This window comes from Bubalus kerabau, chromosome 3, assembly GCF_029407905.1.
Source record: "Bubalus kerabau isolate K-KA32 ecotype Philippines breed swamp buffalo chromosome 3, PCC_UOA_SB_1v2, whole genome shotgun sequence".
NCBI lineage: Eukaryota > Metazoa > Chordata > Mammalia > Artiodactyla > Bovidae > Bubalus > Bubalus kerabau.
Genome location: NC_073626.1, coordinates 31,463,344 through 31,488,795, shown reverse-complemented (window position 1 = coordinate 31,488,795; position 25,452 = coordinate 31,463,344). Strand labels below are relative to the sequence as shown.

General features: G+C 38.9%; 1 protein-coding gene across 1 annotated transcript in view; it reads left to right on the top strand.

The window, feature by feature from the left end:
- Window positions 1-8,933: 8,933 nt before the first annotated feature.
- Window positions 8,934-25,452, top strand: part of CD2AP (CD2 associated protein) — an 86,259-nt gene continuing 69,740 nt past the window's right edge. The window contains exon 1 of the mRNA XM_055571242.1: window positions 8,934-9,178. Coding sequence (XP_055427217.1) covers window positions 9,175-9,178 — 4 coding nt within the window. The 5' untranslated portion in view covers window positions 8,934-9,174. The remainder of the gene's footprint in view (window positions 9,179-25,452) is intronic.

The following is a 25,452-nucleotide window of genomic DNA, read 5'->3' as shown; positions in this document are numbered from 1 at the left end:
GGAGGTAAAGGAATTAGAAGAGATATGTTGTAAGATAGAAAGAGGGGGGAAGGAACAATGAAAAAAAGGAGGGGTATTTAGTTTAGGAAATTAAGGGTGAAGAAAAAGTAGCTCAAATATAAAATTATGAGTCCCCAGCAGTGATACGACTGTTGAGAGAAAATAGGGGGACAGGGTCCTGTTAAAGCATCAGTTCTAGAGTTAGGGAGGTAGGCAGGATGTGCAGGAGATCATTTAGAATGACTCAGGTTCCCTGGTTATAAACTGGAGGGGTTGATGTGATGTGAGGAAAGGCAAACGCTGGGCGAGGTGATGTGGGCTGACCACAGGAGATGGAGGAGATCAGCTTAGGAGCCACATATAGAATCTGCCGCAGTTGTGGGAGTGGCTCAAAAACCGGCAGAACAGCATGTGAATTCTCAGGAATAGGCAGAGAGGAATGCCTTGGTTCATGAGCTTCTTTTGCTTTGGCAGTCATTTAACCCCAGACATCAGAATAATGTCAGAGCAAGCGGTTTAAACGCTCCAGTCTCAGATGGGACATAACCTTGTTGTCATCTATGCCATTAAGGAGGTTAAGTAGAGATTTGAAATAAGGTTTCTACTTCTTGTTTTAGAAACCATTCCTGGTTAGAGGAGCAGAAGCATAGAAATATAACACTTTGATAATTCGATGAGTGCCTTTTGGTGTCACATTAGGCAGACGCAGAAATGGTATTGACCAGGGGATGATGATTATAGATGGAATCCTCTGCTGAGAATTCTCTTAGGTTATTAAAAAAAAAATCCCTTCTTTGTCATTTATGAAAGCTCACAAGTGAAGAAAGCACAGATCACTCATATTTTTGTTTTCAAAAAATCTACTCTTTTTTGAAACTTGTGATACAGCAATTTGTGATATGTATAGATATTTTCTGAGTTGGGGGTCAACAGGTCACTTGCATTTATTGCTTAGAATTTGCAGAGAGATCTAAATAAGAATACTAATTCACTACTAAATTCATGATTAAAATGAGAAGGTACCCAGTCTATTGGTTTTTGCCGTGATAATGCTAAACGCAGATTCTCTGAAAAAAGGTAAAGTTCACAGCAGTTAAGCATATCTTATAGATGTGTGAGGTGGAAATCACATTCCTTTGTTTTTGTTTTTTTAATTTTTATTGGAGTATAGTTGTTTTACAATGTTCCATTTTTAAGAAGTTTTTATTGGGTTATAGTTGATTTACAATGCTGTGTTAGTTTCAGGTGTGCAGCCTAGTGAATCTGTTATACATATTCATATATCCCCATTCTTTTTTATATTCTTTCCCCATATAGGCCACTACAGAATACTGAGTAGCGTTCCTTTTGCAATACAGTGGGTCCTTATTAGTTATTTATTTTATATATAGTAGTGTGTTTACGTCAATCTCAGTCTTCCAATTTATCCCTCCCTACCTCTCCTTACCCCCGGGGAACCATACGTTTATTTTCTACATTTGTAACTTATAGATAAGTTCATTTGTATCCTTTTTGTAGATTCCACATATAAGTGATATCAGATGATATTTGTCTTTCTCTGTCTGACTTACTTTACTCTGTATGACCATCTCTAGAGCCATCCACGGAAATCACATTCCTTAAGGGCAGAGCTGATGTTTGCTACACTGCATCTTTCACGGCGCCCAGCATACACAGTGCCTTGCATATTATGTTAGTTTAATTAATTTAGTTTTTTTAGTATAAGTGAAAAACATGTTTATTAATTGATCAAAGCTTTGGGGTGTAATCAATGCTTATAGAATCAAATATTTTATACTTGATTTTTTAAAACGTGAGAATTTTTTTCTGTGGCTGAAAGAGCAAAGCAATTACCTACTTCAAGTTCATCATTAACTACCTATAACTTCTAGGATAAGACCTCAGGATCATTTCCATAACACATGAACCCTCTGTGTTTGGCTATGGTTCCTCCAGCCCGCGCTGCTGCTGCTGCTAAGTCGCGTCAGTCATGTCTGACTCTGTGCGACCCCATATAGGGCAGCCCACCAGGCTCCTCTATCCCTGGGATTCTCCAGGCAAGAATACTGGAGTGGGTTGCCATTTCCTTCTCCAGTGCATGAATGTGAAAAGTGAAAGTGAAGTTGCTCAGTCATGTCCGACTCTTCGCGACCCCATTGACTGTAGCCCACCAGGCTCCTCCGTCCATGGGACTTTCCAGGCAAGAGTACTGGAGTGGATTGCCATTGCCTTCTCCCAGCCTGGCTCCCCCTAAAAGCTATCCTGGACTTTCAATAGTTTACCTACTTCTTGTCCTGGTGTCCAAATACACTTTCTTGTCCTTATTGGGCAACTCCAATGTACCCCCCCCCCAAAGCTCCCCAACATTTGCACTTTTAAGAGCAGAGACTATATTTTCTACCTCTATATTTAAGACAGAGCAGATGCTGATCTATAATGTGTGATCCCTAAAAATGTCTGTTGAGTTGAATGAATCTGTACTCATAGCCAGAAATTCTTCATGGGATATTGTGTGTATAATTGAATTGTCTGATATTTGAAAAATGGAAATGTATAATATTTGTCATTTGGGATTGTTTAAAATATCTGATCCTTCAAAAGAGACTAGCTTTAACATTTTGAAAAAGTAATGCTTCTTGAAAGAGACTATTATTGGGGATCTATGACAAGGCTCTCCTCATTAGTATAGTGGTGAGTATCCCCGACTGTCACATAGGAGACTGGGGTTCAATTCCCCAATCAGGAGACAAAAAGACCTATTTTGAGCTTATTTCCTTGTGGCTCAGATGGTTGAAAAATCTGCCTATAATGCAATAGACCCAATAAAAGAGACCCAGCTTTGATCCCTGGGTCAGGAAGATCCTCTGGAGAAGGGAATGGCAACCCACTCCAGTGTTCTTGCCTGGGAAATCCAATGGACAGAGGAGCCTGGTGGGCTACAGCCCATGGGGTTGCAAAGAGTCGGACAGGGCTGAGGGATTAACACTTTCACACTTTCACTTTCACCATCTGAATAAAGTTCAAACAACATTACTAAAAAGGTCCTTTTCAGCTTGCAAAGTGATAATTCATTTGGATGGGTTCATCATATTTTTAATTAAACTTTTTCTTAATGTGTAATAATGAAAAGTGCTTAGAGCCATCATGTGTTTGAGTACATCTCCCAAAGTACCAACAGAGTAGCAGGATTTGTCAGAAGCTGATGGGTCACCAGTTTGAGCAGGGACATTTTTCAGCTTCACTGACCTCACAGTATAGGCATTGTGTTTGAGATTATTATTTCCTACAATTATTTTCTAAAGAATGATTTTTTAAAAATTGAGGTTATACATTGTTGCAATTTGTGCTTAAGTATACAACAAACTAGCTAAGGCAAAACAAGATAACAATAAGAAAGCTGGCCAGGAAATCTAGTACTTTGGAACTAAGAATAAAGAAACAAAAAATTTGTTGCCTTTAAGATCTGAGCTAAATGAGTGTCTTAAAAATAACACAATAAAGCTAGAATTTAATTTTCTTCAGCATTATCTTCCTGGTTGGAGTAGTTTACACCAGAAGGAAAGGAGATAGATGGGTTTTTCAATACAGATATCTTCTAATAAATTCCTAAGAAAACACTGGGAAGAAATGATAGCAGTTTGGCATGAATTAGACTGGTTGAAATTGTTATTCTCACAGAAATTGTAATATTCTCTTTCATACCAGGTCAATATTCAGCAGAAAAAAAAAAAGGAATAACTAGAATGGTATTAGTTCATTTGTCTGGGAATGCAAAAAAGGGTAAGGTCAGATAAAACCTAACTCATTATAAGATAAAGGAAATAAGGGCAAAAAGAAAAGGTAATTTGTTCTTAGCTGAAAGGTATTTGAGGTTAAATCTAAATATATGATGAAATTATCATCTCATCATATTTTCTATCATCCGACTAATAGTTACTGTTGAGGAAAGCATTGTTTTGAGCTGAGCAACGTGCTAGATGTATAAAAATGTATAAAATAAAGTACCACACTTTGAAAGTCTCCTGGGGGGTGGTGATAAGACTTATAAGATGAAAAGAGCTCCATGTAGTAATTAACAGCTAACATTTGCTTATTAGTACTCACAACTTGAGAACATAGTTTCACATACCATTTTGTAAGTTTAAAAAAAATATTTCTAATTTTGTTCTTCTTCTGGGATTTCCACTGGCTTCTCCTCTTGAAGACAGCGTTGGGACTTCCCTGGTGGTCCAGTGGCTAAGACCCTGAGCTCCCAATGTAGGGGTCTCAGGTTCAATCCCTGGTCAGGAAACTAGATCCCACATACTGCAACTAAGAGTCCAAATGCTGCAACTAAAGATCCTGTATGCCAAAGCAAAGACCCAGAGCTGCCACGCAGAGAAAAACGATATTATTAAAAAAGAAAAAAGACAGCATTAACTCTGGGATGGTTCTCTGCTTTACTTCAGTTTTCTCATTCTTATGGTCCTACTCCCTGATCCTTCCAATTTCTTTTATGATCCATTATGTCAATATCACCTCAACCAGATTTTGCCTTCTGAATTTATACAGTGATTTTGCTTATTTAAATTTTCAAACTTCTAAAATATGTGGTTTCTCATGAAAATACTACAGATCTTGACATTTCTAGGGTAGAACTGATAGTAGATTTTTTTTACCTTATCAGATTATGCGACCTGACTTCTGGTTAAGAATATGTTCATCTTATGGCCTCACTTCTTTTTCACTTATTTAGTCATTGAAACCTTTAACTGACTTCTAACTTTTATGTTCTATATGTGCTGAATATATGCAGCTATATATATTACGTATTCTGTTATGTATATTCTTAAGTTACAGTTTCAAAGGTAACCTTATTGTCAAATCCAGTGTTCTTTTTTCTGCTCCTTCTGTTTGTTTTCCTGACCCTCTCTTCATTTCTATTCATCGGTCTTTCTTCTTAAAATATCCAGGATCCTGGAGACTAAGGCATTCAGTTCTCTTCCTATAATATCTTATATTTTTCTTTGTTTCCTTCTATGAATCCTCTTTTGCCTCTCATCAGCCTCATTCATTCAAAGTTTAAATGGTTTGGTTTCTTATGGGTTGCATAAAACTCAACATTCAGAAAACTAAGATTATGGCATCTGATCCCATAACTTTATGGCAAATAGACGGGGAAACAGTGGAAACAGTGACAGGCTATATTTTTTTGGGCTCCAAAATCACTGCAGATGGTGATTGCAGCCATGAAATTAAAAGACGCTTACTCCTTGGAAGGAAAGTTAAGACCAACCTAGATAGCATATTCAAAAGCAGAGACATTACTTTGCCAACAAAGGTCCGTCTAGTCAAAGCTATGGTTTTTCCAGCAGTCATGTATGGATGTGAGAGTTGGACTGTGAAGAAGGCTGAGCGCTGAAGTATTGATGCTTTTGAACTGTGGTGTTGGAGAAGACTCTTGAAAGTCCCTTGGACTGCAACGAGATCCAACCAGTCCATCCTAAAGGAAATCAGTCCTGAATATTTATTGGATGGACTGACGCTGAAACTGAAACTCCAATACTTTGGCCACCTGATGTGAAGAACTGACTCATGGGAAAAGCCCCTGATGCTGGGAAAGATTGAAGGCAGGAAGAGAAGGGGACCACAGAGGATGAGATGGTTGGATGGCATCACCGACTCAATGGACATGAGTTTGAGTAAACTCCGGGAGTTGGTGATGGACAGGGAGGCCTGGCGTGCTGCAGTCGGTGGGGTGGCAAAGAGTCGGACATGACTGAGCGACAGAATTGAACTGAACTTCTTATGGCTTGCAGGAATCAGAAAGATTTCAGGATATTTCCCTTGCATTTCCACTTTCACCCCTTACTTTTAGGACTCCTTCAGGTTGTAATTACTGCCATTCTCCAAGCCTTAGCTCAATTTATACCCTCCTCCTGAAGCTTGCCTTTATTATTGTTATTTAGTGTTAGATTATTTTGAGACCCCATGATCTGTAACCTGCTAGGCTCCTCTGTCAATGGGATTTCCCAGGCAAGAATACTGGATTGGGTTACCATTTCCTTCTCCAGGGGATCTTCCCAACCCATGGACTGAACCTACCTCTCCTGCATTGCAGGAAGATTCTTTACCACTGAGCCACCTGGGAAGCTTGCCTTGCCCATAGCTACACACACAACCCATACTGTCAACTATCTGTTCATGTCTCTCTTCCTGGTTACACTGCAAATCTTTGAGGATAAGGGCTGGACTTCAGGTTTTTTGGTTTATTTGTTTGCTTGCAAGGGGAGGGTGAACACAATACTCAATAAATATTTGTTGATTGAAGAAAGTCACATTGTTACACAGTTTCAATACAACACAACCAATATGTACATCTTTTTTAGGTGTGCATATTAATTTTTTTTTCTTATTTCCTTATTGGTCTCTGACTGTAACTGACACTTTTTGTTCTAAAGGTATGCTATGCAGTCTTTTTAGAAGTAAAAGATTAAAGGATGTCAAATGCAAGCGTACAGGACATAAGTAGAAATGGATATTAACAAGGTTGCCACTATCAGCCAGACACTGTGCTTTGCACAGTAAAGATTTCTTTCAACAGACTCAAGAAACTGAAATCCAGCAAGGTTAATTTATCCAAAGTCCCATACAAAATGAATGGTTGTGCTGAGTTTCAGAAATCCAGGTTTGCCTGGTTGATTGTGAGACTTAAAAATAACACAACTGCTTTAGAAGTCACTAGACAAGAGTTGGCATTCAACAAATGTTGCTGTCTGAGGACTGGGTTTGCTTCAACAGTAGGAGAAAAAAGTTGGCTGATTGTGTATGTATATATACACACACACACACACACACACACACATTCTGGTCATCATGCAATTCACTTCTCTGCCTGATGTTCTAGTATCTATAACATGGCTCACAGGATATAGCTCAAAATATTATCTATAGCCCTTGAGGAAGAATTAAAGGTCCTTGCAGAGTACATCATGAGAAACGCTGGATTGGAAGAAGCACAAGCTGGAAATCAAGATTGCTGGGAGAAATATCAATAACCTCAGATATGCAGATGACACCACCCTTATGGCAGAAAGTGAAGAGGAACTAAAAGCCTCTTGATGAAGGTGAAAGTGGAGAGTGAAAAAGTTGGCTTAAAGCTCAGCATTCAGAAAACGAAGATGATGGCATCCGGTCCCATCACTTCATGGGAAATAGATGGGGAAACAGTGGAAACGGTGTCAGACTTTATTTTGGGGGGCTCCAAAATCACTGCAGATGGTGACTGCAGCCATGAGATTAAAAGATGCTTACTCCTTGGAAGGAAAGTTATGACCAACCTAGATAGCATATTCAAAAGCAGCGACATTACTTTGCCAACAAAAGTCCGTCTAGTCAAGGCTATGGTTTTTCCTGTGGTCATGCATGGATGTGAGAGTTGGACTGTGAAGAAGGCTGAGCGCCGAAGAATTGATGCTTTTGAACTGTGGTGTTGGAGAAGACTCTTGAGAGTCCCTTGGACTGCAAGGAGATCCAACCAGTCCATTCTGAAGGAGATCAACCCTGGGATTTCTTTGGAAGGAATGATGCTAAAGCTGAAACTCCAGTACTTTGGCCACCTCATGCGAAGAGTTGACTCATTGGAAAAGACTCTGATGCTGGGAGGGATTGGAGGCAGGAGAAGGGGATGACAGAGGATGAGATGGCTGGATGGCATCAGTGACTCGATGGACGTGAGTCTGAGTGAACTCCGGGAGTTGGTGATGGACAGGGAGGCCTGGCGTGCTGCGATTCATGGGGTCGCAAAGAGTGGGACACGACTACTCCCTAGACGAGAGACTAAACTGAACTGAACTGACTATGCCTAATGACTACATTATTATTATTTAGTCTCCTTTGCCTGTTTTCTTCTGTTTCTGCGTTTCTCACTTCTCTGATTAAACTTACTCTTTGACTAAAGTTTTCCCCAGACAAAAGGTAGGTAGAGGACATGGTTTCCGGGGTGGGGGTGGGGGGCAAGGACCATAGGGTTGTGCTCCGTTTTAACGTCTGATTACAATAATCCTATGCTCTTCTTCATATTGCGACTAGAAAAAAAAATACCAGCCAATATTTCAGATTATGACTATCCGGCCCTGCTCCCCATCAGGTAGCAATTTATATTTTCAAAACAGAAAAGGGTATTTAGAAAGTTGCCTTCAGTAGACAGAAACTAAAGGAATCCACTAATTGAATCCCGTAAAAGAATTTATTCTGTGCCTATGACTTTTTTTTTCGATGAAGAAATGCTTCTAATTCATACAGAACTTTGCAAGGTAAACCGCAGGTCCTGTTTGCAGCTGGGTTTCTAAAGGTCGAAAGAAAGTGGGTTCTCTCTTTCTCTATACTCTTGCACGTTTCTCTCGTGGTCTCTTTCAGGTCCCCCGAAGCCAGCCGTACAAAAACAACAGTGCAAAGTGGGGCAGCCCAGGCTCACTCTGCCTATCAGCAAAAACTCTGTGAATCCATCGGAGGCGACAAACCACACAAAACGCCCGTCCCAGCTGCTTCGAACCTCAAGGCAGAGAAGTGACCGCAGCTACGCCGCTTGTCTCCCTCATCCGCTCTGCGCACCTGGACGCGGGCGGCGTGAGAGTCCCGGCCGTGACGTCACCGCACCTGGCAGCAGCCCCAGCGCAGCGGTGAGCCGGAACGCACGGGGGCGGGGCAGGGCGGCCTGGGGCTTCTCGCGAGATTTTCCTCCTCCCGGCCCTGCTCCCGGCACCTTCCCGGCCTCTGTCCCGGTCTCCACCTCACTCTTTGGCGTCGCGTTCGAAGACGGCGGGCGCTGACGGAGCTGCCAGGGGCGGGCTCCGGGGCTGGGCTCTGCGTTGGAGCCGACGGCCAGGACGAACCGGCAGGTCCCGCCCCGTGGCAGGAGCGACCGGGGGTGGGAAAACCGCCGGCTGGGCGGGCGGGGGAGGGCCCTCCGGCCGCCACGAGTGAGGAGCCGTAGCCGCCGCCTGTTCCTTGCGGGCCGTGGGGACCGGACTGGCCGGGGAGCGCCGCGGGCGGATGGAGGCGCCTTCTTGTCCCGCCTGAGCTCAGCCGGGCTAGAGCCGAGCGGAGGGCCCGCCTCCTGCCACCGGAGCGGCCGCGCGAGCAGCGGGAGGAGGAGCAGCGGGCGCCGGGCTGCTCCCCGCCGGAGCCCCCAGCATGGGTAAGGGACTCGAGCGCGCTTCTCGCCACCCGCTCCGACCTTCCGGATTCGGGGAGGCGGTTCCCTTTCTCGACCTCGGCGGGGAGGGGTCGAGGGTGGGGGTGGGGGTCGATCCCTGCGCTGCCACACGGCCCGCTCCCTGTGTCCCCTCCTCGCTCTGCCTCCCACCTGGTTCATCTCGCGGAGAAGCTGGTTGCGGGGCCCCAGGGTGCTTTTCCCGTCTCGTGCTTTTCTCGCCACCTCTTTTCCTGGTCTCGGGAAAGGTGAGGGGATGGGCGAGGGGCGGTCCGATCACTTCGCCCCCCGCCCGAGAGCTCCACTCTGCACCGAACTTCCCTCCTTTCCCAGCCCTTTTCGTCCCAGGTCTTAGTGGGATGGGGGAAGGATGATCGAAAATCTTGACCGCGTAGCACTTGCAACTGATGTATCTTCTGCGAACCTTTTTAGAGATCGGCCTTTTAAAGCACTTTTTTGGTTTGTTAGAAAAGGCATTTTTTCCCCCCAGCCTGAAACTTTCAAGGGGTATCTCAAGGGCAGGAAAGCTTGAATATTTGCTCCGTTTCTACCCAGGCAAGTGTGTTGGCACTTAACTATTAAATCTCTTCCTGAGAACTGGATTGGAGTTGAGTAGGATTTCTGCGTTGAACCCTTTGAGAAGCCGTTTCCTGTTTGGAGTTAGACTTCCTCGCTAGAAGGGGAGAAAAGTACAAGGCCTTATATGTTATTTACAGTGTACTTTAAAGTTTTGTTTGGAGCTAGAGAAGGAATGTGTTGCAGTCTGGTTTGAAAGGGAGTTTTGTTGAGTAGTGTAACAATTCTTTTGATAACAAAAGTTCGATGTGGGCTAGGCGCTATCTCCCTCAATCCTTTGAAAATGAAAAGCAGTTTAAAAGAGAACTTTTAAAAAATCAAACTGTGTCACCATAAGGCATATGCATGCTCTGTAAGAGTAATCCCAGCGTTGGTTCTGTAGTCAGAAGGACGCTCTCACTTTTTGCAGTTCAGGAAAGAATTGGTGCTGCTTCATCTCAACAAACTATTAACTGAAATTAATAATTCATGAGACTAACAAATGATTTAGAAGCAGGACAAACACAGGACTGCTGATGTGGCACCTACTGCCCACACATTGTCTTGTGGGAAATGCTTTAAGCATAGTGTTCATAGACAGTCAAAGTAGCTCTTCTGTGTTTTCCTAGACTTTACACTTTTATAATCTCTCTCCCTTTTGCTTTCAGGTAACTTTTGTGCACAAAGTGCTCTTAAACTTAGAAACAGTAAAACCTTTGTTACTTGGGACTTTCCAGTGAATTTCTAATTGATAAGTTGAGCTTACTGGGTAATTGAGGGTTTATCCTTTAAGCTTCAAATTATAAACCCACTTTGAGTGCAGATCATACTAAAATTAAATGTGTAATTCTTTTCTGTTTAAATAGGATGTGAGTATAATTAAATCTTTTGATGACCTAGGGTCATCATTTGTGACCTTCAGTTACTGTGGTTCGTTGAGGATCTATCTGTTGGATTGTATATAGGACTCCTGATCAGATTTCTTTGCATTTTGGAGTTAGTATTTTTCGTGCTTTGCTGTTGGATGTGCTTGTTACTGTGATCAGTGTCCCCCTTCACCCTCTCATCACCAGTTTTTCTACACCATTTTTTTCCTGCGGAAATCAAATTTGTAATTCTGCAAAGGAAAAAATAAGTTGACCCTTATTTAGTGTGTCAGATCTTCTTTGAGAATAGTGAGTGTCCATCCTTGCCACTTTGGAGTGTCTATTTTGGTTGTCCAGAGGCCTTCACTCAGTGACTTTGCTGTGTTCTGCCTAGGTGAGTTCTGCCATATTATCTTAGTGCAGTGTGATGTTTGCGTACTCAACTGGACTGTCCAGAATGTATTTTAAAGTTTGGTTACTTGGGGGCATGTGCAGTTAATTTTTGAAAGGTATTTGTCAGATATTGTCAGATGAATGTGTACTTTAAATTTATTGGTCATATATTCATAATAAAACTATCAAAATCATTTAAGGAGTTTTTTATTTAATATAAGTCTAAGGTGCTTGATTTTACTGTTATAAGTCTTTATTTCTTATGTTTTAAGATGACAGCATAAGGGATTCCCTGGTGATCCAGTGGTTAGGGATCTGCTCCTCACTGCCAAGGGCTCTGGTTCAGTCCCTGGTCAGGGAATGAAAATCCCACAAGCCCTGCAGCATGGCCAGAAAAAAATAAAATAAAAGATGATAGCTTAAAATATTTACATGGTATTTTATCTAATTTATCAAGAAATGAAAAATCTTTAATTTCTTCACTTTGAAGTAACTTGGATATACCTATTAAGTGATAGTTCTTGACATTTAGGTGGTACAGCGAGAGTTAAAAGCATGGGCTCTGAACTGGGACAGTTTCAAGTCAAATCCTCGCTCTTCTGTCTTGGAGCTGTTGTGACAGAGCTTTAGTTTCTTAATCTATAAATGCGATAAAACTATCAACCTCAGGTTATTAGGAGGATTGAATGAGTTAATACTTGTAAAATGCTTAGAACAGTGCCAGTGTAGGTTGCTGTTATTTTCAAATAATGAAATAAAATAAATGAAATGAATAAAAGAAATTAAAAAAATAAAAATTTTCAAATACATTTCCCCAATTCTTGCACCAACTTGAAAACAATAATGCTCAATGTTTGACCTTTTTTGAAGCGTATTATTATCTTTAAAGACCAGTGGGATGAAATGATTTTGTACTAATGCAGAAATAGGTAACTTTCAACATTTGGTATATACAGTGAGAAAGTCTAGCGTGGGTAGTAAGGTTAGTAGAGTAGGAAAAACTAAGTGGGGATGAGTGCTCATAGAGACTTACTTGAATTTTATCTTTTAAGCACTGTTTTTAGTTTCGGCATTTGGTTAAATGTGGAAGAATGCTTATAAGGAAATTTGAGGCATTCTGTGGGAAAGAATTTGGGGAGAGTGTTAGCGAGATGGAAAGACAGTACTTATATTTCTTATTGGCAAAATACAGATCTGCATTTTGGAGTGGAATAAGACAGAAAGCAGTTGGCACAAAGTGTTACTATATGTAACTTCTTATTTTTGAAAAAATAAGTGGATTTTAAGCACTTGATATTTTTTAGTTTTAAATAAGGTTATGAACTTTTCACATATGACATATAACAAGTCAACATGTTTAAATTTTGAGGCAGTTAATGGACAGAAATACACAGTTGGTTTAGAGATAATATGTACAATTCTATAATACAGATATATATTTCTTTGGCTCAGTGTTTGGAGAAAATCTTGATTCACCCAGATAAGTAAGGGCAACTAGAAATTGCCTGCTAGTAGCTCACCTTTTAATTTCAGGATTTACTTCAATTAAACTAATCCAGAACACGAAAGTGGAATATTAGGGAATTTTGTTTCAAAGTTGAATCCTAGTAAATAATCAGTTGTATTCTTTAATTAGTAAGTACTTGTAGTCAGATTTGTCTTAAGTGCTTCAAATTTGGATAGGTATAATTCCATAAAATCACATTTAGGGTGAAAATACATGTTCATAATATATTATATTTTTCCATAAAAACCAGCTTGAAGTTTGCCATGTACCTCTCTAAATGAGGGGTTAGCCAAGTAAGATGATGTCTTATTAACTTAATAAGATGATCTAAATTTTAGGACATTTAAGATAAAGATAAAACGTGAAGTGCTTTTGGTTCATTCCATGTTGTCAATCGAAAATACCTTCAAATTTTTATTTGTAAGTAATCCAATCTGTGATTTTTTTTTTCCCTCCTCTTCTGTGTCATGGAATACCCTCTATGAAATACCTTTTAAGTATGATACCATTTTTAATGTGTTTTAAAAGTGGTGTCATGTCAAGAGGTTGAAGATAGGCAAAGAAAGAGGTGAAGATTCTTGATTTGGGTTGGAGCAGGACAGCTGCAGAAGCTGTTAAACTGGTGCAAGTTGTGAAAGATCTGAAAGCTTTTGGAGTTTGTGTTCAGAAAAGAAAGGGGAATAAAATCTAATATGATGTGATTGAAATTTAGGTAAATTGGTAATCATTATGATGGATCTGTGATTCTGTTAACTGTGAAATTTGATATCCAACTATTAGGCAATATTTCCTCAAGCGGAATTAGTTCTTTTTCAATGGAGAGGCCAGAACACTGGCCTGAGAAATCTGGATGAAGGTCCCTGTATGCCTGTAGTTAGCCTCTCAGCACGAAGAGTACATTCTAGCAAAAGCCAGCACACAGACAGGTGGGGTTGGCCTGCTTGGCATGGTGGTGAGCAGAGGCGCCCTGGAGAGGCTCAGACTGGTGTCTTGGAAAAGGGAGGAAATGGGCTTTAGCAGTAGGCTTTAGAGAGCTAGCAGGGGAGAAACAAAACCAGTCAAGGTCCAGATTTCTTATGAGAGATAAAAGGTAAGGTATTTGTTCCTGGGAACAAAAGTGAGCTTGGTTATTGGATTGTTTAGGATGAGCCAGGCAGTAATATTGACAAGGTAGCTGAACTCTTAAACTGTTGATCTTACTTATTTTTGCTTGGCAATACATCAGTAGCTGAATCTGTGTGTGTGTTACAAGTTGTCCTGGGTAACTGCGATGAAAGGAGATTTTCTGTCTCAGTGCTTGAGGATATTTCTTGCTCACAGTTTAGCACTTCCTCTGTTTACTTGGTCTCAGGGATTTGATACATCTGCTCTTTTTTTTGGCTGCTTTTTTCACCTGTTCCTCTCCTTTCTCACCCAAGACAAAGCAGATTACAAAATTTCAGCATACCCTTCTGTTTCAGAAACAAGTGTACAATCCTTAACATTGTTAAGTAGTTTTAGCTGCCAATATAATAATAAATGATAGAGTAAGTCATAAGAAACTTGAAAGTACTACTAATTGTTTGTTCCTGAACAATTTCACTGAAGTGGTATTAGTTTAGTTATTAGAACGACCTTTCTTGGTTTTGCTTTGTTTTTTAGTAGAGTATATCTGCCCTTTTCAGCCCTCCCTCATACTCCCCCACTCCATATTATCCACAGCTTTCTTTTAGGTTTGCTTATATTGGATAGACGTTCAGACTAGTTCACAGTCTTTTATCACTACTAGTAAGCGTATAGGAGAAGGCAATGGCACCCCACTCCAGTACTCTTGCCTGGAAAATCCCATGGAAGGAGGAGCCTGGTAGGCTGCAGTCCATGGGGTCGCTAAGAGTCGGACACGACTGAGCGACTTCACTTTCACTTTTCACTTTCATGCATTGGAGGAGGAAATGGCAACCCACTCCAGTGTTCTTGGCTGGAGAATCCCAGGGACAGTGGGGCCTGGTGGGCTGCTGTCTATGGGGTCGCACAGAGTCGGACACGACTGAAGCGATTTAGCAGCAGCAATAAGCGTATAGAGTTCCTTTCATAATCTACTAGGGCTTCTCTGACCCAAGACTGTGCTATACTTTCATTTTTCAGTTATAATCACTTGGTTTTAGCCCCAGGTGAGTTAGGTATTTTCTTTCTAGGGTCTCAGTGTTTCTTCTTTTGGACTAAATGTCATTACCTCTTTTCTGTTTCTTGGGTTTTATTTGATAGTTTCTGAAGACCTCAGTTGCCTGATTCTTTTATTTCAACTGAAAGCACATTTACTGGTTGTTTGTATTTAAAGGAGCTTTTACTCTTACAAGTAACTCTACTGTTTAAATATTCATTATTCTAAAATGATAACCTAGCCTAAAATGTTGATCTAGTGTCAGATATGGCAGTTTTATGGACTTTTTCCTGGAATCTCATTATACCATATCATTCCTTTCCATTGCCTCCAGTAGACTTGTGTTTTTAATCTTTAAAATTTTGTTTACTTATTCCACTTGCCTTCATGCTCACATTTTATTTCTCAACTAAGTTTCAAAGCAGAGATGACTAACATAGGATCCTGAATTCCAGTGACTATTTTAGTGCCTTGTAGCTCTGGTTCTTTTTGATGATCCAGTGTCCAGGTAATTCTTAGGGAGTGACTGTGACATCTAATCACTAGGAGTTCCCAGTGGAAAAGTACTTTAAGTGTTAACAATAACAGTTACCACCAACATGAAGAGAAAGGTTGTGTCCCAAGGTCAGAGAAAAGAGCTTTTTGTCAAAGAAAAGAGCTTTCAATGAGAGAGAGAAATCCAGAAGTATTTGTCTTAATGTGAGGAATGTGATCAACGGTGTGTTCGGTGCGAGGAACATTAGGACACATACACATCTACTGGTTTACAGCTGTGTTCGAGGTTGGGCACATGATTAAAGTCACTTGGATTTCAAAAATTTCGCACAGGAGATTCTGATGTAAATGCTCCCATGTCTCCTTCCCTCCAGTTGTTGATGAGTGTCATCAGTGGGTTGGGATGGCTGAGTGTTGTGAAAGGAATAAGACATCATAATAGGAATAAAACTTAGCTCACGGATCACCAGAAATCCATTTAGAAAGGGAATTTAGTACATTAAGGAAGTATCAGTGTCAGAAATGTCAAAATATAATAGAAGTATAAGGAAGATTAGGATATAGATTCTTGCATTGGAAGGCAAATAGGATTTGTTCATTTCTCTTCATTTGACCAATGATGTCATGAGTCCTTGACAGTAGCCAGGATATTTTTTTCTCTCCTCCTGGTACTGAACCTTTAGAGTGAAGCACACCTTCATTTGAACTGATTTCTTCAACATCCTTTTACCTGAAGTACTAAAACTGTACTAACCTTCTTAGTGTCTATCATTGCCCCCGGTACTGAGGAGGTCAGAATTTACTTAACATCTAGGCTGACTTTGTTAATTATCAGAGTTCTATTCTTACACTATATCTATTTATCATGATTATTATAATAATCAAGTGCCAAGTTGTTTGCTTTGGTTTATAAGTATAGAATTTCATACATTTGTAGAATTGAGATCATCTAGTCTTGGCTGAAGCATCGTGTAATGATTTTAGGAAACATATTTAAAGTTGGTCTTTCAAATGTATGGGCTTCCCTAGTGGCTCAGACAGTAAAGTATCTCAGGAGACCCAGATTCAATCCCTGGGTCAAGAAGATCCCCTTGAGGAGGGCGTGGCAGCCCACTCCAGTATCCTTGGCTGGAGAATTCCATGGGCAGAGGAGCCTGGTAGACTACAGTCCATGGGTTCACAGAGTTGGTCACGACTGAGCAACTAACACACTTTCAAATGTAAACTCTTCTACGTTTTTTTCCTAATTGTTGTTAGACTTAATAGTTAGAATGTGTTTTACTATCAGAGTTTTTTTTTTTTTTTTTTAATTAGACTTTAATTAAAACTCCTGCTCCGCTGCAGCAGAATGTACCCTGATGCGTGTTTTGCCTTGCTGCTTTGGAGGGTGCGTGTGTGTGCACATGTGCATGTGTTCAAGGTATTTAAGATGAAGACTCCATTTTTTCTTACCTCTTAATTAGACCATTTTTATCAAGCACACTTTTTTGAGGCAGTTAAAAAAATTACCTTACATGATGAAAACAAATCTGTCGATGAATTTTCAGAATGAATGTCAAGGAAATGTAAAGGCTATTAGATTAAATTTCTAGGTAACCTCTTTCCCACAAAAATTGCCTAAATTTCTTATATTCTATGCAACCCAACTGAACTTATGATTAGAACCTTACAGTTTAAAGCCTAAATAAAAATTCCTATATTATTACTCTCTTTTATATGTAATAATCTTACTTGCCTGGAACTTATGTATGCCAGAGACCCCATAACTTATTTTATACTATTAAAAAAACTTAATACTCTTAGTAACTCACAGAAAATTGGGAGCTTGCTGTGTGTTCACCATGTTTGTGATTCAATAGTGTTTTAATTTGGAGTAATTGGAGTGGATGAGGTCTCACTTTCTTTTTAAAAAACAGTTGACCGTTGGTTTGAACTTCCCAGGTCCACTTATGTAGATTTTTTCAGTAGTAAATAACACAGTACTATAGGATCTGCGGTTGGTTGAATTTGTGAATGCAGAACTGTTGGTCCAAAGAGCTGACTATAAATTATATTTGAATTTTCAACTGTGAGGAAGATTGGCACTCCTAACCCCTATGTTGTTCAGAGGTCAACTGTGAACTCTTTAATCTTTCCTCTATGACTCACTGAGACTCTTTAAGTCCCTTTAGCAGAGAATCAGTAATCAAGGATATTGAACATCTTGTCAGGTGGGTATGCAGCTTGCCTACTCCATGAATGTTAGAATGAGGTTACATATTTCTACTAAATAAAGGGGAAATTGCTTATTTTTCAGTTGAGAGACATTTCTTTATGATTCTCCTGTTAAATAAATTTAGACTTAATTTGCTTCAAAAAGTTTGTATAAAATAACTTGAACAATGTTGTTGAACTATAAAATTATATCATCTTAAATGGGTTTTATGAAGCAGCTATACATACGTTCTTTGAGGCATACTAAATTGATAAATTACATATATAATTAAAATTTTTCTAGTAGCTATGTTAAAAAATACAGGAAAGGTGAAATTAAACGTTGTGGATATGTTTTTTTCAACATGTTCAATATAAAAGTCATTAATTTGTGTACTTTTTTTCTGTCTTTGGAATCTAGTATGTATTACACATTTATAATCAGTTTGGACTAGCCATGATTCAAGTGCTTCATATTACCTGTGGTTGGTGGTTACTGACTAGAGGATGCAGTTTTAGAATGTAAATCTTAAAGGCTTTTGTGAATCCAGTGAGAGTATATGTGAAAACATTTTATAAGTACTATGCAATTATAAATAGTCATGTAAGGAATTGAACTATTATAGGGTTTTTGTAAATAAACCATTTTTGGCCTTTACCAATTAGCTTTTTATTAGATATTTAATTATTGATAATTTATTGTGATTAAATAACAAGTGTATATTCTCATCAGTTCAGTTCAGTTGCTCATTGGTGTCCGACTCTTTGCGACCCCATGAATCGCAGCACGCCAGGCCTCCCTGTCCATCACCAACTCCCGGAGTTCACTCAGACTCACGTCCATCGAGTCAGTGATGCCATCCAGCCATCTCATCCTCTGTCGTCCCCTTCTGCTCCTGCCCCCAATCCCTCCCAGCATCAGACTCTTTTCCAGTGAGTCAACTCTTCTCATGAGGTGGCCAAAGTACTTTAGTTTCAGCTTCAGCATCATTCCCTCCAAAGAAATCCCAGGGCTGATCTCCTTCAGAATGGACTGGTTGGATCTCCTTGCAGCCCAAGGGACTCTCAAGAGTCTTCTCCAACACCACAGTTCAAAAGCATCAATTCTTCGGCGCTCAGCCTTCTTCACAGTCCAACTCTCACATCCATACATGACCACTGGAAAAACCACAGCCTTGACTAGATGGACCTTTGTTGGCAAAGTAATGTCTCTGCTTTTGAATATGCCATCTAGGTTGGTCATAACTTTCCTTCCAAGGAGTAAGCATCTTTTAATTTCATGGCTGCAGTTACCATCTGCAGTGATTTTGGAGCCCAGAAAAATAAAGTCTGACACTGTTTCCCCATCTATTTCCCATAAAGTGATGGGACTGGATGCCATGATCTTCGTTTTCTGAATGTTGAGCTTTAAGCCAACTTTTTCACTCTCCACTTTCACTTTCATCAAGAGGCTTTTGAGTTCCTCTTCACTTTCTGCCATAAGGGTGGTGTCATCTGCATATCTGAGGTTATTGATATTTCTCCCGGCAATCTTGATTCCAGCTTGTGTTTCTTCCAGCCAAGCGTTTCTCATGATGTACCTTGCATATAAGTTAAATAAGCAGGGTGATAATATACAGTCTTGTCGTACTCCTTTTCCTATTTGGAACCAGTCTGTTGTTCCATGTCCAGTTCTAACTGTTGCTTCCTGACCTGCATACAGATTTCTCAAGAGGCAGGTCAGGTGGTCTGGTATTCCCATCTCTTTCAGAATTTTCCACAGTTTATTGTGATCCACACAGTCAAAGGCTTTGGCATAGTCAATAAAGCAGAAATAGATGTTTTTCTGAAACTCTCTTGCTTTTTCCATGATCCAGCGGATGTTGGCAATTTGATCTCTGGTTCCTTTGCCTTTTCTCAAACTAGCTTGAACATCAGGAAGTTCACGGTTCACGTATTGCTAAAGCCTGGCTTGGAGAATTTTGAGCATTCCTTTACTAGCGTGTGAGATGAGTGCAATTGTGCGGTAGTTTGAGCATTCATGGAAACCCCCTAATATGGTTTAAAAATGAACAAATTTAAATATTTATTACCTAAAAATTGTGAATTAATTTACACATTGTTCATGAATTTGGGTTACTGTTTTCTCTCAAAAGACTTAAATTTTAACTGTATTACACCTTGTTCTTTTACTCATTTATCAGTCAATAATAGGGGAATCATAGGTTTTTTTTTTTTGAGGGGGTGAGTTCTCTAAAATTTCTTGACAAAAATTTATTGGTATTTTAAAAAATCTGGCTTCAAATGTGCTTAAAATTAAATCTAGTGTTTTTTCACAGTTAATAGTGGATTAAAAATCTGAGGAATATTTAATTGAATTTTCCAGCTTATTTGCTTTTTAAGATTTTGTAAATTTGTTGTTTTTAGGATTTATTATTTTGGGAGGAGACATCACATGCACATAATAATTTGTTTTGGGCTAATTCTTAATTTTTGTGAGATTGAAATCCTTTTTTGTTTTTAAACTTTGCTTAAGGTTGTTTTTTGGATGTCTATCACCTATTGATCTGATTTAGTAATGTTTAAAGGAATGCAATGCTATGTAAAAGCTTCTTTATACCACATTTTATTTTCTTCTCTTTTACTGTGTGGTAAAAATATATGATACTTTGCATACTTTTCACACTCATATGTGAAATACAGAAAGGAGAGGTGAGTTTTGTGTATGATATCTTAAGAATGACTGCATTTACTTATCTCTCCTCTAAGAAATGCTGATTATCAGTTCTGTGTTTAACAAGCTTGAGGAAGTAAATTATAGAAATTCTAATATTATGCAAATAGCTAAAAGGTCGAAAAATGCCAGACTAGATGAATCACAAGGTGGAATGAAGATTGCCAGGAGAAATATCAACAACCTCAGATATGCAGATGATACCACTCTGATGGTGGAAAGTGAAGAGGAACTAAGAGCCTCTTGATGAGGGTGAAAGAGGAGAGTGAAAAAGCTGGTTTAAAATTCAGCATTCAGAAAACTAAGATCATGGCATCCAGTCCCATTACTTCATGGCAAATAGATGGGGAAACAATGGAAACAGTGACAGACTTTACTTTCTTGGGCTCCAGAATCACTGTGGACAGTGATTGCAGCCATGAAATTAAAGGACGTTTGCTTCTTGGAAGAAAAGCTAAGAAGCTAAGACAAACCTAGACAGCATATTAAGCAGAGACATCACTTTGCTGACAAATGTCCATATAGTCAAATCTATGGTTTTTCCAATAGTCATGTACAGATGTGAGAGTTGGACCATAAAGAAGGCTGAGTGCTGAGGAATTGATGCTTTTGAATTGTGATGATGAGAAGACTCTTGAGAGTCCCTTGGATTGCAAGGAAGTCAAACCAGTCAATCCTAAAGGAAATGAACGCTGAATATTCATTGGAAGGACTAATGCTGAAGCTGAAGCTCCAATACTTTGGCCACCTGATGCGAAGAGCTGACTCACTGGATAAGACTCTGATACTGGGAAAGATTGAGGGCAACAGGGGAAGGGGACGACAAAGGATGAGATGTTAGATGGCATCACTGATTCAAAGGACTTGAGTTTGAACAAACTCCGGGAGATAGTGAAGGACAGGGAAGCTTGTCATGCTGCAGTTTATGACGTCACATAGAGTAGGACAGTGGTTTTTTCATTTCTCCATTTATGGTGAAGATAGGCCTGGAAATAAATTTCTGGTAAAGATGTTTGGTTTATGGTAAAAAAAAAAAAAAACCAAAAAAACCCTGAAAATAACTAAAAATACTAAAAATAAATAGGAAATAAGAGGTGGAACCATTATAAAGTGTTTCTTATCATACAGCTACTTCTTTGACAATAAAGCTTATAGGGAAGTATGATTCTGTTCATTTTTGTGTAACTTTCATATTTTGACTTTTCTATAATAAAGGTTATTACTATAATAGTTGCTATAATATAAATAAAGTTAGGTCCTATAATTATATAGGTGTTGTAATGTAAATAAGGTTAATCTGACATACCCAGTTAGATGATGCCATTGTGGTATTTATCTGTATTGTATTTATCGAAACCAAAGTAAACATTCCCTAGTGAATGTTCTTACTGCTTAAACCTACTTGGAATTTGTGTGAATTATTTCTTCATTAGATGGTATTTCATTATCAAAAAAATATGGAATTATTAGTGCAGAACAGTCAAAACTTTTATAGTGTTATTACCTTAAATATTTTTGTGTATGATCTTTTAAAAAATTAGGGATTTTTAAGAGTTTTAAGTTTTCAGATATTTTTGTTTTAAAAAGATCAATATTTTTAAATTAAGTGTTTAAAACATATTCCACCAGAACTACTCCCCCAATTTCTTCTTGCAACCAAGTTGTTATATAAAAAAATTTTTTTGAGGATTAAATTCTTAGAGTGGTTTAGTGTACTTTTTAAATACTTCACTTTCTTTTACTTCATTTTCATTCTGGGTTTTCATAGTTGTCTTTTTGGTTCTTACAAATACTTTCAATTATTAGTCTTCCCAGTTTTCAGTTTGTTTGCTTTAGTTTAGAAATTTCTTCTTTCTCTGTAATTTTGATATTTGTTTCCATTTCCTTCTCTCCTTCCTGTCTACTTCCTTTTGTTTGAGTGTGTGTGTGTGTGAAGAGTTCTCTTTTACTCAGTTGGAACTGTGGGATATGGTATGAGATGAACATCTGTATGTAGTGTGTTACCCTTATACAGAGTTTTGTGGCGGTTTTGTGTTGACATTTGGGGCCAGAAACTACTTGCTGAGAGTCTACCCTGTGTTTTGATGAGTGCTTAGCAGCGTCCCTAACCTCTACCCAGTAGATGCCAGTAGAATTCCCTGAGTTTTAACCACCAAAAATGTCTCCAGACATTCCAAAGTGTCCCCTATGGGGCAGAATTATCTTGGTTGAGAACTGTTACCCTAATATAACTTAGTTCTGAATTTATATGTTCTAAATCTGGTTGTCCTGAGAGACACTGATTTGCTGTTTTAGCCCCAAACTTACGTTTTCTGGGGCAAAGCTTGAGGTTAAGACCTCACACTGTGGACTTTTTACTGGGGCCAGGGGGATCAGTTTCACATAGACTAATACACAAAGGCTAATTTTTATTGAATGCTTATTTTAGAATCTGTGGATCATGTGGTTTTTCATATTACATCTATTTATATGACAAATTAGATTTTCCAAGATTAAACCTATCCCATGATAGACCTTGCTTAGTTGTAATAGCCAGTTATCTAATTATGCATTTGAATTCCCTTTGTTGATATTTTATTTAGAACCATTTCTATTTGAGAGAGTACATTTTTGGGTGCAATCTTTGGTCTGAATAACATTCATATTATTTCAAATACTGATTATTTTTAAATAGTGAAGTTTTGTAGACGTATTTTGTGTTCTATAGAAGTTTTGAAAAAGCCTTTAAAACAAGGTTTTTTTTTGTAACTTTTTATGAGGTCATTTTTTAAGACCACTTTCTGATTTTATTCCTGGATTGATCTGTTGATTTCTAAAAATTTGTTGAGTAACTAGTTTTTCTTTAAAATAGAAATTTATCCATTTCATTGAGATTTTTAAGCTTGGAACTTTAGGGCATATCCAAGAACAAGCCTAGTTTCGTTAAGTTCTCACATCGCACTGGACTGCTGAGTCTGACCCAACTCTGTAGCATCTCTTTTTAGAGTGTTGAATTGGCAGATCTCTTTGTGTATTCTGTAATCTCTTGTGGCTCCGGTTTATTTTTCATTGCTCATCCTGATAGGCTTCTTTGAGGTATTCAGTCTTTTGAGATGTTTTGGAAATGGATCGCTGGATGGGTTAACCATAGCAGTGCTAGTGCCACTGGAGGTCACTTGGTGGGATGCATCAGTTAAATATACGTATTTTCAATATTAGATGTTAGAAGGGCTATTCATATATTGGCAGAAAAATAAACCCAGATATCTAGGATGAATTTATTTTGAAGTTTACTGACTTCAGAAAGATCTGGTTCACTTAGCTCTAATAAATGAGATGCTAGTGTTTTTTTTAATATAGTTTGATTATCTGAGAAAAATTAAAAATAGAATGCTACTTTAACATGTATATGAAAGTAGCTCTGACAAACTGATTTTTAATGAATTAAGTTAATTTTACTGGAAAAAACATGGATTGTTGAAAGTTGGACTTTGGAATAAAGGTTTTAAGTGGCTAAAATATATGAAAGTCAACTCTTATTCTGCAAGATGACAAAAATAAAGAGTAATTTAATGAGGAATTCATTGTACTGAGAGGCAGGCCTGCTTGGTGTAACATTATGGAGATAAAATTTTTGTCTGACTTTTTTGGCTTTTTCATTTTTCTAAAAACATTTCTGTAGTTACCGATCCTTCTTTCACAGCTTGGTTTAGTTTCACTGCCTGTATCATAGAAGGATCCACCTCATAAAAGAAGTCAAAAGCTGTCTTGAATAATCAGCACCCTTCTGCGAGATTATCTCGTGTCAGTCTGTTTTCTGGCACTGCTGTTTCTATGTCATCTTTCTCATTGTCTGCTTTGGAAGCATTCCTATTAATTCCTGTTTCGTATTGTCTGTTAGCTCTTGAATTTCTCCAAGATCCCTGTCTTGAAACCCTTCATCCTCCACTTTTTTTTTTTTTTTTTTGCTGTACCTATACTCTTTCATGGTTTCCTTGATTGGCTCTGTTGTAAATGCTGTTAAGTCGTGTACTACATATGGACATAGTTTTCTCCACTGGGAATTTTTTGTTTCAGGATTGATGGTTTTCATGGCTTTTTAAAAACTTAACAACAGTGGCATCTTCAGTGGTGTAATCCTTCCACACCTTCATGATCTCTCTGTCAGGGTCCTCTTCTGTGAGTATTGCCAACCTATTCTGTAGCCTAATGTATGATGAGCCTTAAAGGTCCTTTGACCCCCTGATCTAGAGGCTGAATTAGAGACACTGTGTATGAGGGCAAATAGGAAACTAATGCCTTCATTATTGAACTCATGGGGTCGTTGTTCAGTAACAATGGCCAGGGGACATTGTCCAGTAACAGAAGAACTTTAAAAAGTAGTTCTTCACTGGCCAAATACTTCCTGACTTAGGGAATATGTCAGTGGAACCAGTCCTTTTTCTGGATTGGATTCTCATCCAGTCCTTCTTGTTTTATAACCAAAAGATTGGCAACTGATGTTTATCTTTTCTCTCAAGGCTCAAAAATTGGTAGCTTTATAGAGGAGGGCAGTCTGGACCATAAACCCAACTGCATTTGCACAAAACAGTGGTGTTAGCCAGTCTCTTCCTCTCTTAAATCCTGGTGTTGGCTTCCTTCTCTTCCTCCCTCGCTCTCTTTTTTTTACACTAATAAATATCCTTTGTGAATCCCCCCCGCCCCATCCCAGAATAGGGCACCTTTGTCTGCAGTAAAAACCTTTTCAGACAGATATCCTTTCTCCTCAGTGATTTTCTTAATGGCATCTGAGAACTCTGCTGCTGTCTCTTGGACAGCAGAAGCTGTTTCTCCGATTATCTTGACATTTTTAAAGCCAAACCTCTTTCTAAAATTATCAAACTATCCTTTGCTGGCATTAAATTCTCCCAACTTCACATTCTTCATCTTCCTCTTGCTTTAAGTTTTCATGCAATGATTTTGCTGTTTTTCTTGAATCATACTAGAGTCTGTTGGTATGCCTTTCTTATAGCAATCCTGAATTAAAAGTTGCATTTTCGATATGAGTAAAAAGTGCAAAGTTTTCAACTGTATGCTGGGACAGCTGCAGTGAGTGACAGCTTCACAAATTTCCTGTCTTTTATTTTTTTAATTTAATAATAGTCCTTACCCTGGATTCGTTTATCTTGAAATGGAGGTCAGTCATAGCTATAGATCTCAAATAATTCAACTTTTTTTTGGCGTCACAACTTTTCTGTGTTTCTTGGGAGCATTTCCAGCATCAGTAGAGGCACTTTGTATCACAGAGTGGTATTTCACTGGATGACTGTACCAGTTTTTTTTTAGTCCATTTGTCTATTGAAGGGCATTTGGGATTTTTCTAGTTTGTGGCAGTTAAGAACAGAGCTGTTATAAACATTTGTGTATAGGTTTTTAGGT